Below are 14,072 nucleotides of genomic sequence, written 5' to 3' on the forward strand. Positions count from 1 at the left end.
CGTGTAGGCATGTTTCTAGATTATAGTTCTTCATCTTCATCACTCATCATCCCCACTTCCTCTTCATCCTAAATCCTCCATCTTTCCTACACGTATGTACTCTCTTTAAATCCTAAGAAACATACGACTACATACCCGTGTAATTTCATAAGTAGAGCTTGAAAATAATAGTGTTTACAAGGCTATATACGCCACAAGTGTAGTCCGAGAAGAATTATGTTATGTGTACAAGATTTTACCTCTACCTTCGCTGGTAAATCCCAGAAACATAGGTGTAATAAATCTAATAACCAAAATCTATTTCTTCAATTTATGTGGGTTGTCACAATGCACTCAAGAATTTGTAATCCAATCAAATTTTCTGAATAAACCCATTTTATTTCTTCCAACATGCAACATCTAGTGTGGTACTCCCTCCGTCCCATTTTATGTGAGGTAGTTTGACTCGGCACGGAGTTTAAGAAAGAAATGAAAACTTTTAAAACTTGTGGTTCAAAATGAATGATAAAAATTTGTGTGGCTATAAATCATTTCATTAAGAGAAAAATAGACATTTTACAGTTAAATTGTTACTTAATATGGAAATGTGTCATTTTTTTTGGGACTGACTAAAAAAGAAAGTAAGTCACATAAATTGGGACAGAGAGTAGTATTTTCCTTTGGTGGATATAATATTCAGCCTCAACTTCAAATATCTCACGTTCAACCAAATATAGTCTAATCAAAGTTCTTTAAGGACAAAACAGTTTATATCTTTGTTATCCATGGACATTCATATTCCAATAGCTGTGGAGCCAAACAAGCCCCAATCTACATTGAACAATTTATAATAGAAAACATTTAAGAGAATTTGGGTATGTAACAATGCTAAATGTCCCAATGCAGGGACTATTACATTACACCTTTTGTTACTGAATGTAGTTGGATGGTATGGACAGGGAAAGGGGACCAGTATACTTATTTTTCAACAAGAGTAGTATATATACTTATCAACTCCTCCTATACAGCAACTTCTTCCCTGTACATGTCCTTCGACGAGAGAAATCTAATCCTCTCCTTGTATCATTCAACATCACACAAGCAGAAACCTTCAACTTTTACTGCTTGGGATGCTCACTAACCAAAGACCCTTGCCAGAAGGACTAAAGCAAGGATTTTGCATACCTCAGATGGTATCCGCGGTGTTTTTATCAAAACCTACTTGACCCCAACATCTAATGCCTTATCAAATGAGAAACACGGCAGATGCTTAAGAAGCTGCTCAGGTTCCTCACCTTCTTTCACTATCTGCATTCAAGTCAAATAACAAGTAGTTCTAATTAATCATTTGTGAAAAAATGACAATGCACGACTAGATCAATGTCCACTTGATAAATTTTAACGTAGGACAATTGCATCTATTCAAGTAAGTAACAACAAACATATAAGGAAAGATCATACGTTACCAATTCTGTTTCGTTTTTAATTAAAAAAAGGCAGAATAAGTACCTGAACTAGAGAGCTAGTGGCCAGGCCCTTCTGAATAAGAAAACCGTGTCCAACTTTCTCCCAATGGACATGATTATCTTCACACATGGAATCATTGTTGATCACTTGATCTGAACTTTCCTTCCATTGCACATCACGCCCAATCCAGATGTACAAACTACTGGAACTATTTTCATCTAAACTCAAGTCAGGAATGACTATGATATAAACGGACCTTGAATCGAAAACCACAGAAGACAAGCCTAATTTATGCATAGAAGGCCATTGATAAAGACCTATATCAGTTGTTTCTGCAACTCGGATGGGAATGTCAATTGAATGGTCATTGAAACTGCCAGATACATCATGTACAGGTTGAACTCCATTTTGGAGTTGATTGTCAGTAATCGAATTCTCAGCATCTAACATTAGCTCCTCTTTACTACTATCAACAAAATCTCCGTCATTAAGGCTGTCACACTCGACACACTTCATTGTATCGTCTTCAAAATTAGGAAGAGAAAATGATGATGTTCTCACCAATTTCACTGAAATTTGAGCGGAATCATCATTGGAACGTAACATCATCATAGGAGGAGGATGACTACCTCTACGCTCTGCTAGTGAAGGGGAAGTTTCTTTGTACTGTAAACAACTGTTTGCCCGTCTAAGAGCACGACTGGTTGGAAATGCTTCCTCTGATGCTGGAAAGGGTGATCCTTTACAAAGTAAAGATGAACTTACTTTGAAGAAATCATTCTTCACAAAATTAGGATCCTCATGTTCAAATCTCGTGGGTGAAGGCTGTGCAGATAGGTATGTCAAGTCAGACCAATTGGAAGAGGAGGGAGAAAAGGTGAAAGAACTGGAGTAATCTGAGGTTGAAGGTGAGAGTGAGGGGGATGTGGTATTAGACTTTGGTTTACTAACAAGAAAACAAGAGAGAGAATCAAGTGAGCTAAATGAAGGAGATGGCGCTAGCGCAGGTTCTATATCAAGACCAGGGTTTTCCACATCTCTACAAGGATCCTTTGTCCAACTTGGACTGCTGGTTGCATAAGAAGAGAAAGAATCTGGTGATCCACACTGAGGACTTGAAGGTGATGAAGGCAAAGCAGGAGAGAGTTCTTTAATTGTGTCCATCTTATCAAGTACAGGACTTGTTATGCCAGTATGACTGTATAACTTGGAAGCTGTGATAAATTCTTTCATTATTCCACTGGAAAACTTCCGTCTCAATCTACTCCATCCATTCTGTCTTGCGGGAAGACATGTCTCAGATTCAGTACCTGACAATGGAAAAGGTGGAACAACCCCACCGGCGAGTGCTTTGCAGAAAATTTCAAAATCAAGATCATATTCATTCTTTTGACCAATACACTGGCTGATATTATCAGTAATCAAGTCATTTTCAGCTAATAAACTGGCGTCCACCTTGGTCTTTTCTTTGCCACAACCACCAGAAAAGAAGCTTTCCTGGCTAAGAGCACTCCAAAAATCAGAAGGCTCTTTGCCTTCATTGATAATTAAAACAGGACCTTGGGCCTTTTCATAGCGGATTACCTGAAAGGCTGCAGCCCTGGCATTATCTGACATTACCGAGGTACAATGCTTCCCTATCCACACGTATATAACAGAAGGAATAAGAACAAGGAAGGCTCCACGAGAATCGAGTCCTTCAGCTCCTGGCTCACTCAGCATCTTTGGCACCAAATGAAGGGGATCATATGGGGAGTGAGGTGCCATCCTGTACATCCTTAGCACAGAAGTAGGACTTACAGGTTGAGCATGCACTCGTTTCTGGCACTGCAACAATTGGCAAGCAAAACCCATATTCGGGTTTGTCACTCCTCTTGCAGCTTTGACATGCTGGAATGCATCTTCAAAGCTCATCCCCTCTTTCCACATAAGATATGCAATAACCAAGGAGGCTGATCGGGACACCCCTTGGAAGCAGTGTACAAAGACTCTCCCACCTTGTTCACGAACATCTTCAAAATAATCAAAGACATCATAAAGAATACTTGTGATGTCCTCAGTGGGGCTATCCTGCAGCCAAAGTGTCTTGTATACAAGATCATCCTTAAAGTATTCAGGACAACTAAACCCTACACAGTTTAAGACATGAGTGATGCCGTTCTCACGGAGAATGTCTCGATTCTTTGCCACAGTGTCACTTCCTAAATAGATGTGATCCACAATCTTAGAACATTCCTTATTGAAGAAAGCAAGCTTATCTTTCTTGAATTCAAATTCTCGCGGAGCCTGCTTAGTAGCTGAACCTTCATGAGTGCTGAATGATCCAAGCCTTACACCAGGAGTAGAGGGATTAGGCCATACACCAAGATCATCTGATCCAGCCCTAGGCCACTCCTCAGCAGTTGGTCTAGTAATGGAAAGAGGCTGAAGGGGTGGCAAACAAGCCCGTGCTTTGCTGTTCCATTGTGGTTTGACACTGGACTTGGTAGGGGACCTATCGGACCACGAAATAGACCTTGCATATGTTTTCCTATTCCCACCAGCTGGTAACCTATCCTTCTCATCTACCTCCAACATTTCTAAACTTCAAAGTAACCAATCACAGCCATATAGGGTGTGTATGTTCAAGAAAGGCTCAATTTGGGATATGCTGACCATAGGGACAAGACACCCAAGTCTAAACTAAAATTGAACAAATTCAATGACAAACCAGATGACCTATACCTATAAGAAACACAAAGAAATCATCAAAAACTGAACTTGAGGTGAAAAAGATCAATTTTTTATCTAGAATTCAAGAAACCCACATGAGAATCATTCTAGGAAGAGTAAAAAGAACCTTAAAAATGCCTCTTTTGGTGTCTACTCAAAGTTGAAACAAGAAAGAACCAAAAGTGAACTTTGAGGTGAAAAAGATCAAATTTTTATCTGGAATTCAAGAAACCCACATAAGAATCATTCAAGAAAAAGTAACAACAACCTCAAATATGCCTCTTTTGGTGTCTACTCAAAGTTGAAACAAAGAAATGACCAAAAGTGAACTTTGAGAAAATTATCTTTCTATCTAGAATTGAAATGAAATTTCCCTTTGTAGCTGTTCAAAGTTGAATCAAACAACTTAAAGATTCAAACTTTACGACATTTCCTCACCTAAAACCCTTGAATACGACACTAGTCTAATATCAACACGTTTAAGAACAAATCAAACACAAAGAAGACTTGGTAAACGTCCTGAAACAACGGCTATTATGGAGGGGGACAGAAATTCAACGTAAAATAAAATAAAAAATTCCATTCAAATATTCAAGCTATTGAATTACATAAAATATTACTAATTAATAGAAAATAAAAAACAGTAGTCATAAGAAACTCACTGGAAAGGCAGACATTTGATTCTTGAAAAAATATCCAGAAAATTACTGCAAAAATAAAATGATTGATTGTATGAAAAAAAAGAAAAAGGAGAAAAAAGTGATAAAAATTAATGTAGTAATTACCAATTCAAAGCCTGTTTTTGAATTTTGATCAATGAATACAGAGAGAGAAAGAAGAAGAAGAAGAAGAAGAAGAAGAAAGATGAGAGAATTGAGAGACGGAGTCGCAGGTAAGCCAAACAAAAAGTGAAAATGACAGGGTTTTAGTTTAATTATAATTGTCGAGACTTGACATACCTCTAATAATAAAAGTAATATTACAATAGTATCTTTTGAATCTATAAAATTTAATGCTTTCGAAAATGTATTAGAGGGTGTTTGAATTGGTGAAATTTATTTTTAAGTCAGTTTTTGACTTCTGAAAGTGTTTGATAAAAATAAAAATAATTTAAAATAAGTTAAAAAAAATTAGAAAATATTTGACAATGTTAAAAATAACTTAAAATAAGTTAAAAATTAAAAGTAGGTTTCCCCTACTTTTTATTTTTCGACTTAAAAGTCATTTCAGTTTGACTTTAAAGCTATTATTTTAAGCCAATCCAAACGGGCTCTTAGTCTCTTATATATTGAATATTCTAGTAAGTATTTAATAGCAAGGACAAAATAAATATAAATAGGTAAATTATTTCTTGATTTTTTAAATTGAACAAGTATAGTTGAACACTTATTTTTAGTATAGTGGACAATTAAAGATGGACGGAAAGAGTATTTAAAATGGATCAATGTCATCTCTCATGATATTTTTAGTTTTAAGAAAATACTTTTATGATAATATTTTTTTATCTCAAAATACCTTCTAACCATCGAAATAATTTAAAATACTTTTTTTTCTAATAATTGTTTCAAACAAGAAAAAATGGATCAATATTCTTCTTTTTCATTTTTGGGTTTTGGGGGGCGGGGGGGTAGGGCGTTATTAATTGTCACCTGAAATAGTCAAACTACTATCATAATATCTCCAATATAAATTTTTGTTCAAATTTGCACAGTTAAGAGAATTTGTCTTGTGCCTTAGATGAATGGCAAATATTTTGTATAGTTTAAGTGCAAAATTGATTATTCTTAATTTGGAGTAATGGTTAGAAAAAAATGTATGATATTTTTGATTTATTTTACTAGTTAGAGTGTATTTTTTAGCCAAAGATGGAGGGTGAAACTATCCCATTTTGAATTGTTTAAAGGTATATTTAATTCTTTTTCCTTTTAAAAATTATTATTGTTATTACTTTTTTTAAAGATTGCGTTGTTCGACTGATCTTTTAGAAGAAAAATTAGCGTTTTTGAGTAAAAGCAAAAGTTGATTTTGAGAAGAAGAAACTAGCATTTTTTTTTTTTTGGAAAAATACTTAAAAATATATATACTTAAACTCACTTCTTAAAAATTTGATCAAATACAAATTATTATTCAAATATGTTTTTTAAATTAATTAGCTAAATATAATTTTTTTTTTCAAAAGTACTTTTTGGGCCAAACAAACTGTTAGTTTTTCTTTCAATAATAACGTTAGTCGTGGTTTAAAAACAAGTTATGAAGGGGCTATAGTATTGGGACTAGTAATAGAGGAATTGATAATGCAAGAATTATAATATAAAAATTATTTTTGTTTGGATATTTGATTCATTATACTTAAATGGCATAAATATGATGTGATATAAAATATAATTTTAATAATTTTATAAAATTGAGAGGGTATTCATGATGTATTTGATACAAAGGCACGGGATAATTTTGTTTTTTTTTTTGGTGTTTAATTTACTTATTGTTATTTCATTAACCATCAAAAGATGTAACGTAAGCAATGGTTGATGTTGCATCTCTCTTAATTAGTGATTTTTGGTTTTAATTTTAGATATGAATTTTTTTTTCGGTACAAGACCGATTCAACAACATTAGGGGCCTAAAACGAAGCTGAAGAGAGGAGTCCTAATATTTCATTTTTTCATCATATATATTTTTATTTAAAATTTATTTTTCTAGCTATTTTAGATGCGAAGTCATTAAGTATTGTTTTAAAACCAATTTGTTTTAATAATTCCTTTTAAAATGATATAGCTAATTCATTCAATCTCTCTTGAGACATTGTTGATCTTAAAGAAGATTAATCAATTTTAATTTGGAAAAAACTTCTTTCGGCTGAGGCAAACGTTACATGAACGGTTAACATTATTCTATAAGCAATATGTATATTTGAAAAATAATCAAGTCTTTTTATTTGATTGAGTATTTTCATTAGATCATTATCTTCTACTTCTATTATTTCTCTTAACACTTTTAATTCAAAAAAATATTTTCATAACTATCAGAATAACTATTATGTGTTAAAGAAAGTTCAAGGTTAAGACAATATTTTTTAAAATTCTCACCATCTAGTGATTCAATATTTTACCACTAAATAAGAGATCGAAAATATTTTCATATGCTTCAATTGGTTCAAATCTATTTTGAAGTCATGTATAAAGAAATCAACTCTAAAAGATTCTTCAAGGGACTTTGTGATTTCGTTAACCATATTTTCTTCAAATTGTTTCTTATGAAATTCAGGTTTATATTCATCTCATATGCAATTTCCTTAGTAGAAATCATAGCATTCATAGTATATATAATTTTTTTAAAAAAAATAACATTATAAGTAATTGTTTTTTTGAAATGGCCCCCTTCCCCCCCCCCCCAAAAAAAAAATGGGGCTTCAAGCGATGACTTTAGTGGCCTAGGGATTAAGACGATCCTGCTTTGGTAGGAAACACTTACTCGGGGCCCTATACGACTCAAATTCAATTGTAATCAAACTTTAATACAAGTACCAAATACCGACTAAAAAACCAATAAATAATAAATTATTTCATGCTATTAGGTATAAAAACAATACAACAAATGATATATTATTAATGCATGAATTATCTCTGAAAGATTCAAAATATAACTTAAATAAAGGTTAAGATATATCAAATTTTATATCATGATAATATTAGCTAATATCACATTCCTTAGTAGACAAAAAAATGATAAAGGTAAAAATACAATCGTGTTTGATACTTGCACAAAAATAATAATTCATTAATATATGTGTTTTGATCTTTGAATATAAACTTTTGCTATTTGAATATATTAAGTGATTTGATTTTTCACTTTAATTACGTGAGGGTCGAGGAGAGTGGGTGTATGTAATTTTATTCTTACTTTGTAAAGATAGAAATGTTTTCGATAAATCATCAACTAAAGTAAAACATATCGAACTCAAGTATGAAAAACAATATAGTAATAAAAAAAGCATGCTAAAAATAAAAGATAAAAGATAAAAGAGAAGAACACTAACAAAATGACAAACAAGTAAATGAAACAACAAGTAACAAAATCGAAGAATTAAATAGTAGTAGAGAAAGCTAGACAACACTCAAATACCTACTAACCTTCTACCTAATCTTCATGTTCTATACCCACCTATCTAGGGTCATGTCCTCGGTAAGCTAAAAAGGTGTGTCATATCCTATTTAATTACCTCTCTCCAATAGTTCTTTGGTCTACCTCTACGTCTCTTCATACCTATTATAGTCAACCTCTTACACTTCCTCATTTGGGGCATCTATGCATCTTCTCTTTACATGCCCTAACCATCTTAATCCCGTCTCTCTCATTTTGTCCACCACAGAGGCTACTTCCATTTTATGCCAAATGTATTTGTTGTTACTCCTATCTTTCTTAGCATGTCCACATATCCATCTCAAATATCCTCATTTTCGTTACTTTCATCTTATGGATAGATGTGTCAATTCTTGACCAGCCAACACTCTGCCCTATAACATGATTGGTATAACAACCACTTTATAAATCTTACCATGTCTTGGTGATACATTATCACACAAGACACTAAATTTGACTTCATCCACCACACTCTAATATATATGATATGTAACATTATTGTCAATCTCCCCTTTCCCATGAATTATAGAATATACTTAAAACTTTCATTCTTAGAAATGACTTGATTATCATTCCTCACTCGCTCATCTTCCACATGAGTAACGTTATTGAACTTGCACTCCAAGTATTCTATTTTAGTCCCACTCAACCCGAATTCTTTAGACTCCTAGGTTTGTCTTCAAATTCCCACCCTATTATTAACTTTGTCGCATGTCTCGTCTCAATACTATGTCATATGCTAATAGCATACACCATGACACACCTCCCCTTGGATATACCTCATGAAAGATAGTGAACTTAGAGTTAATTCATGGTGCAACCCCATTTCAACAAAAAAAAGGGCTTGAGTCTCCTCCCACTAGATCCACTCAAGTTTTAACTCTCTAGTACATGTCTTTAATCGCCCTAATGAAAGCTACATATACATTTCTAGACTTAAAATATCTTTATAAATCTCCATAAGAACTTTGTACGTTGTATATTTTTTTAAAAATCAATAAGCATCATATATAAGTCTTTTTTTTCTCCTCTATACTACTCCATCAATCTCCTCACGAGACACTAATTCTATATATATTAATTGAAGTGGTGGTATTTTTTACTAAGCGTTTGTAGTTTTTGTCCAAGAACTATTTCATTAAAAGGGATTGAAATTCATGAAAAAAGAAGAATATACACTGTGAAATTCCAGCCAAGTGGGGAGATTGAGAGATATAAGGAAAGGCAACCACAAGACAAAATGAAGAAAGAAAATTAATATAGACAAGAAAAAAAAAAGTTACTCCCTCTGTTTCATAGTACTAGTTATCATTATTTTAAAAATAATTGTCCACTCTACTAAATTAAGAAAGTATTAATTATTTCTTCTGCCTCTCTCTCTCATAACTTGTTCATTTTTCCTTTTTTACTTGTTTCTTTTTATTTGTCCATTTTGATAAATTAAAAAATGACAATTCTTTTTTATCTATTATACCTTCAATTAATTACTTTAAAAAATGGTAAAACTTCTTGAAAATTTTAAATTTTTAATTCATCCACTTCATAATTAAGGGGTAAATGGTAAATTCATTATATCAATCATTATTTTCTTAATAAGTGTGTCAATTCAAAAGTGGACAAGTAATTAGAGACAAATGAAATAACATTTTTTATGTTACACTTGTAAATAATTATTTTTGAAAGTGTTCACATTTGTTTGTAAAATCTTAAGAAGTTTTTTAAAGAATGAATTAATAAAATTATTTTTTATTTATGATTTCTTAAATACCGTATAAAATAAAAAATGATCAATTACTATGGAACAAAATGAATATTAAAGTCAAATTAAAACTGCCGACCTACAACTTGGACTTTCTTTATAATAATCAACCCAAGGCATGTAGAATTAGAGAAACCAACCACATTAAAATTTAATTCTTTTATTGCATTATTATTGTTTTCATATATTATAGTACTAAATATTTGGATTTATTGAATTTTAAAAAAAGAAAAGGATTAGTTGCTATCATAGTCAAATAAATTGATTGGCAAGTGGCAACGTTCAACGTTCTAACCTATACTGCTAGTAGACTCTGGACTGTGGACTCCAACTGGCAATTGATTTTTATCTTTTACTCCCTCCGTTTCTATATATATATCATCATTTTAGATTTTATGTTTCTTAAAAAATTACGTAAATTTACCATTATACTTTTATTTAGTTATTTCTTGAAGTCAAACTTTCAATAAATGAACATAGACATATTTACTTTAAATTGGACGAGAGGGAGTTGCTCGGATGGTAAGCACCCCTCACTTCTAACCCGAAGGTTGCGAGTTAAAGTCACCAAGGGAGCAAAAGGGTGGGAGCTCCTAGAGAGGGTATATAAAAAAATAAAAATAATATTTACTTTAAATTGACCATGAGTCAAATTCATATTTTCAAAACTAATAACTCTCTAGGGTAAATTAGGAAGAATAGTGTTATTTATGTATTAGTTTATGAAATGACAAATATTAATGAACATCTATTTTTAATAAGAATGACATGTAAATAGGACAGAAAAAGTATTTGACACTCAAATAACTCCCTTATTAATTATAATCCATCTCTAAGAAACAAGAAAAAAAAGAGAAGAGCAGTTGGTTTTTTTAATATAAGATGAGCAAATTTTACTCATAAAAATATGTTAATTGACATTACAAAATTGAAATTAATGCACACAAGTTGACACTTGCTGATGTTTGAACAGTTCAAAGGACACCCCACATCAATAGTTTTACCTACTTAAACAACTAGAACTAACAATATAATTTGTTTGGATTTTTTTTATCACAAGTAAATTCGATTTTTAATTTTTCACATAAATTAAAACAGAAAAAATAGTGGTTAGTGTCTTAGTGATATATATAGTGGGAGATGATTATTTGTCTTTTTTTAATACATAAGGATTGTGATGTGTGAAGAATGGGATAAAAACGAATATGCGCAATGCACTATAAGTTTAGTGATGTGAGTGATTGTCATTTATTTGGAATATATATGGTAGTTTCCCATTTGGATTATTATTATTATTGTTATTGCATGCATTTTTCCAGTCAAGGAAAGTGGCCAAGGAAACTTCAACTTTGGTTTATATTCTACCTTGCACAAGACAAAAGGTTTTAGAATATTTAGTCTTTTGGAATATAAATTAAATATTGTTCAAGTTACATCATAAAACTATCCATCATGCATTGCATATTCAAATTAATGATGCAATAGTAAAAGTCCTTGCTATCATCGTCGATCGTGTGATCAAAAGGTCATGACTAATTCAAATTGTGAAAAGAACATATTACATAAATATGTATTTTGCCCTTATTTATAATCGAATAAGCATATGATAATTAATTGGAGGAATCACTATATATAGAGATATTCAATTACACATGAAGAACCAGAGTTAGCACCCATTGATGAAGCTTAAATTTAGGTTTGTAAAAATATGTAAAAATGCAACCATTGATGACGCTGAAATCATATTCACAAAATCGAAATCATTTTCGACTAGGTGTAGTTTCAAAATCTTGAAAATATCTTAAGGTGCTTATATCTCAAAGTTTAGAAAGATTTGATTAGGTTTTGAATTTGAATTTTAAGGTTGAACAAGAACACAATATATAGTATAGCTTGTATATTGCACGTAGGTCGTGTATATAATGGTGATACATTTGACATACATAGGATATATACAAGAGATACACATGACATATTGTGATATATATAGCGTTATGGTCAATACAAATTGTGAGACAAATTTTCATCTATATTTTCAGTCTTGTTACTTGCATCTTTTCTTCAATGAATTCTAACTTTTCCTGATCATTAGACAACTTATTTCTTAGAGAAAAAAAACATATTTTGATTAAATAAACATAGAAAAAATAAACTAAAAAAATATTTTCTTTTATACCAAACATACCATTAATCACTACCATTCTAGTTGGATCTTCTTCTCCTATTAACTTTGTGTGATTTTCAAATTTATCTTCAAATTAAGTGTGTAAGACGTTACCATGATGTGGACAAAATCTTCTTAACCAAGAGGAAGATTTTGCACAACTTTTAAGTTAACAACTATAGAGATAGGCAATTTACGTGAAAAAGTACGTATGTGTTTGAGGTACATAGTTCAAATTTCCATACACAAACCAAATCTAAAATAGTCATATGCGGTGAGTTAATAATAGTTGTTTATTTAAGTTGGTAATGCATGTGACTACCTTTCAAAAAATATATTTAATTTTTAAAAGAAACATGCTACTTTCCGTGCTATGAAAAATTAATAAAAAGTAGAATAGAAATTAGCAGTTTTTTTTATGGATTTAGAATGATTCAGTATTACAAAGATCAAATCATTGATGACTCCTTAAAGTTGTCTATAAAATTCACTTACACACCTAAACCCAACTTTATACCTATCTAACAGTACAATTTAAAATAATTGCACTTATTAGACACCACAAAGGAAGTGACACATGAAGTTACTTTCACATGGTACTGAACGCATGAATTGCTATTGTAATTTTTTTCAATTAAACGGGAATAAAATACATGGACAAACACTTTGGGAGACACTAGGCGTAATTGCCTCAATAAAACCAAACAAACACATATGAGGCACAAGATCACTAAAGGCCCATATAAAAATCCATATGATAAAGTGGATCATTGTGGGGTGCAATGCCAAAGCAAGCATGCTGGACAGTTCAAAAGATATTGAAGGCACAAACATACATTAATGAGATATGTATATGACTGAAACTGAGTTGCTACAAATACACACGTTCTCAATCAAAGTGATGTACCAGGAGTTGATAGGTGTCCACCCGAGTGTGCCTTGGAGGAGACTAATGTGCAACAATCCAAACTTACCAAGTGGTTATTCATCTTATATGTGTCTATTCATGGTAGACTATGTACTAAAGATAGGATGCTAATTAAAATTTGGAATGCAGGTCTGCCCTCTATATAGAACACTTATTTTTTGAGTGTTTTGTAGCTTGCGGAGAAGAGTATTGCATTGACAAGGAATCCATCGACAAGCTATGAACTGAGCTGGAGAAATACAGTTGTATGAAACTATGTGTAAAGGCGAGGGCAATGCTGCTACTATTTTCAGAATGACACTTGTGGCTAGAAAGAAATCATAGAATTTCTCAAAATACACGTCGCTGCCATGATATCATTGTGAGAAAGATTATTCAAGAGGTTTATGATGGAGCAACCATGCATGGAAAGCTAGCTAGGTGCTTGAATCAACTAAATTACTATCTAGTTTAGCAAATTGTTGTTAGGAAATAGGGAGATTATGCATAGTGATTTAGTAGGCATGTCCGCGGAATTAGAGTAAGGCCTGATGTTATTTTTCTTTTTTGAGCTGTACTTTGCCACTTTGGTAATAAAATGTGTTTTAGTTAAAAAAAAGAAGAAGAATCCCATATGATGTGGAGCATCGCTATATTACTGATGTAAGTTGCACCTGTTAGCCACTTTTAGGACAGCTATTTAAATTATAGCCATTATTTGCAAATTGTATAAAATTTAGTCAATGAATGCCTCTTAATTACCTGATCCTTTAATATCTTTCACAATATCAATGCATAAATATTAGTGAAAATCAATAACTAAGACCCACCCTAATTAAAAGAAGGTAAGCATACAAATTAAGAACTGGACATTATGTTTCGGTGCCAAAAAGTTAAGTGGTAGCAGTAAGATATAAAAAGAGGAGGCATCAAATTAAGATTAC

At 32.0% G+C, this 14,072-nt stretch overlaps 1 protein-coding gene across 1 annotated transcript; it reads right to left on the reverse strand.

The window, feature by feature from the left end:
- Positions 1-784: 784 nt before the first annotated feature.
- On the reverse strand, positions 785-4,871 carry LOC125814790 (protein-tyrosine-phosphatase MKP1-like). Its single transcript, XM_049494239.1, has 3 exons — positions 4,821-4,871; positions 1,489-4,170; positions 785-1,287 (listed from the first exon to the last, which is right to left on the reverse strand). Exons 2-3 carry the CDS (start codon positions 4,021-4,023, stop codon positions 1,198-1,200), a joined length of 2,625 nt encoding a protein of 874 aa, XP_049350196.1. The 5' UTR covers positions 4,024-4,170; positions 4,821-4,871; the 3' UTR covers positions 785-1,197.
- Between the last annotated feature and the right edge of the window lie 9,201 nt (positions 4,872-14,072).

Source organism: Solanum verrucosum, unplaced genomic scaffold, assembly GCF_900185275.1.
Source record: "Solanum verrucosum unplaced genomic scaffold, falcon-dt-bn FXZP01000085.1, whole genome shotgun sequence".
NCBI classification, from domain to species: Eukaryota; Viridiplantae; Streptophyta; class Magnoliopsida; order Solanales; family Solanaceae; genus Solanum; species Solanum verrucosum.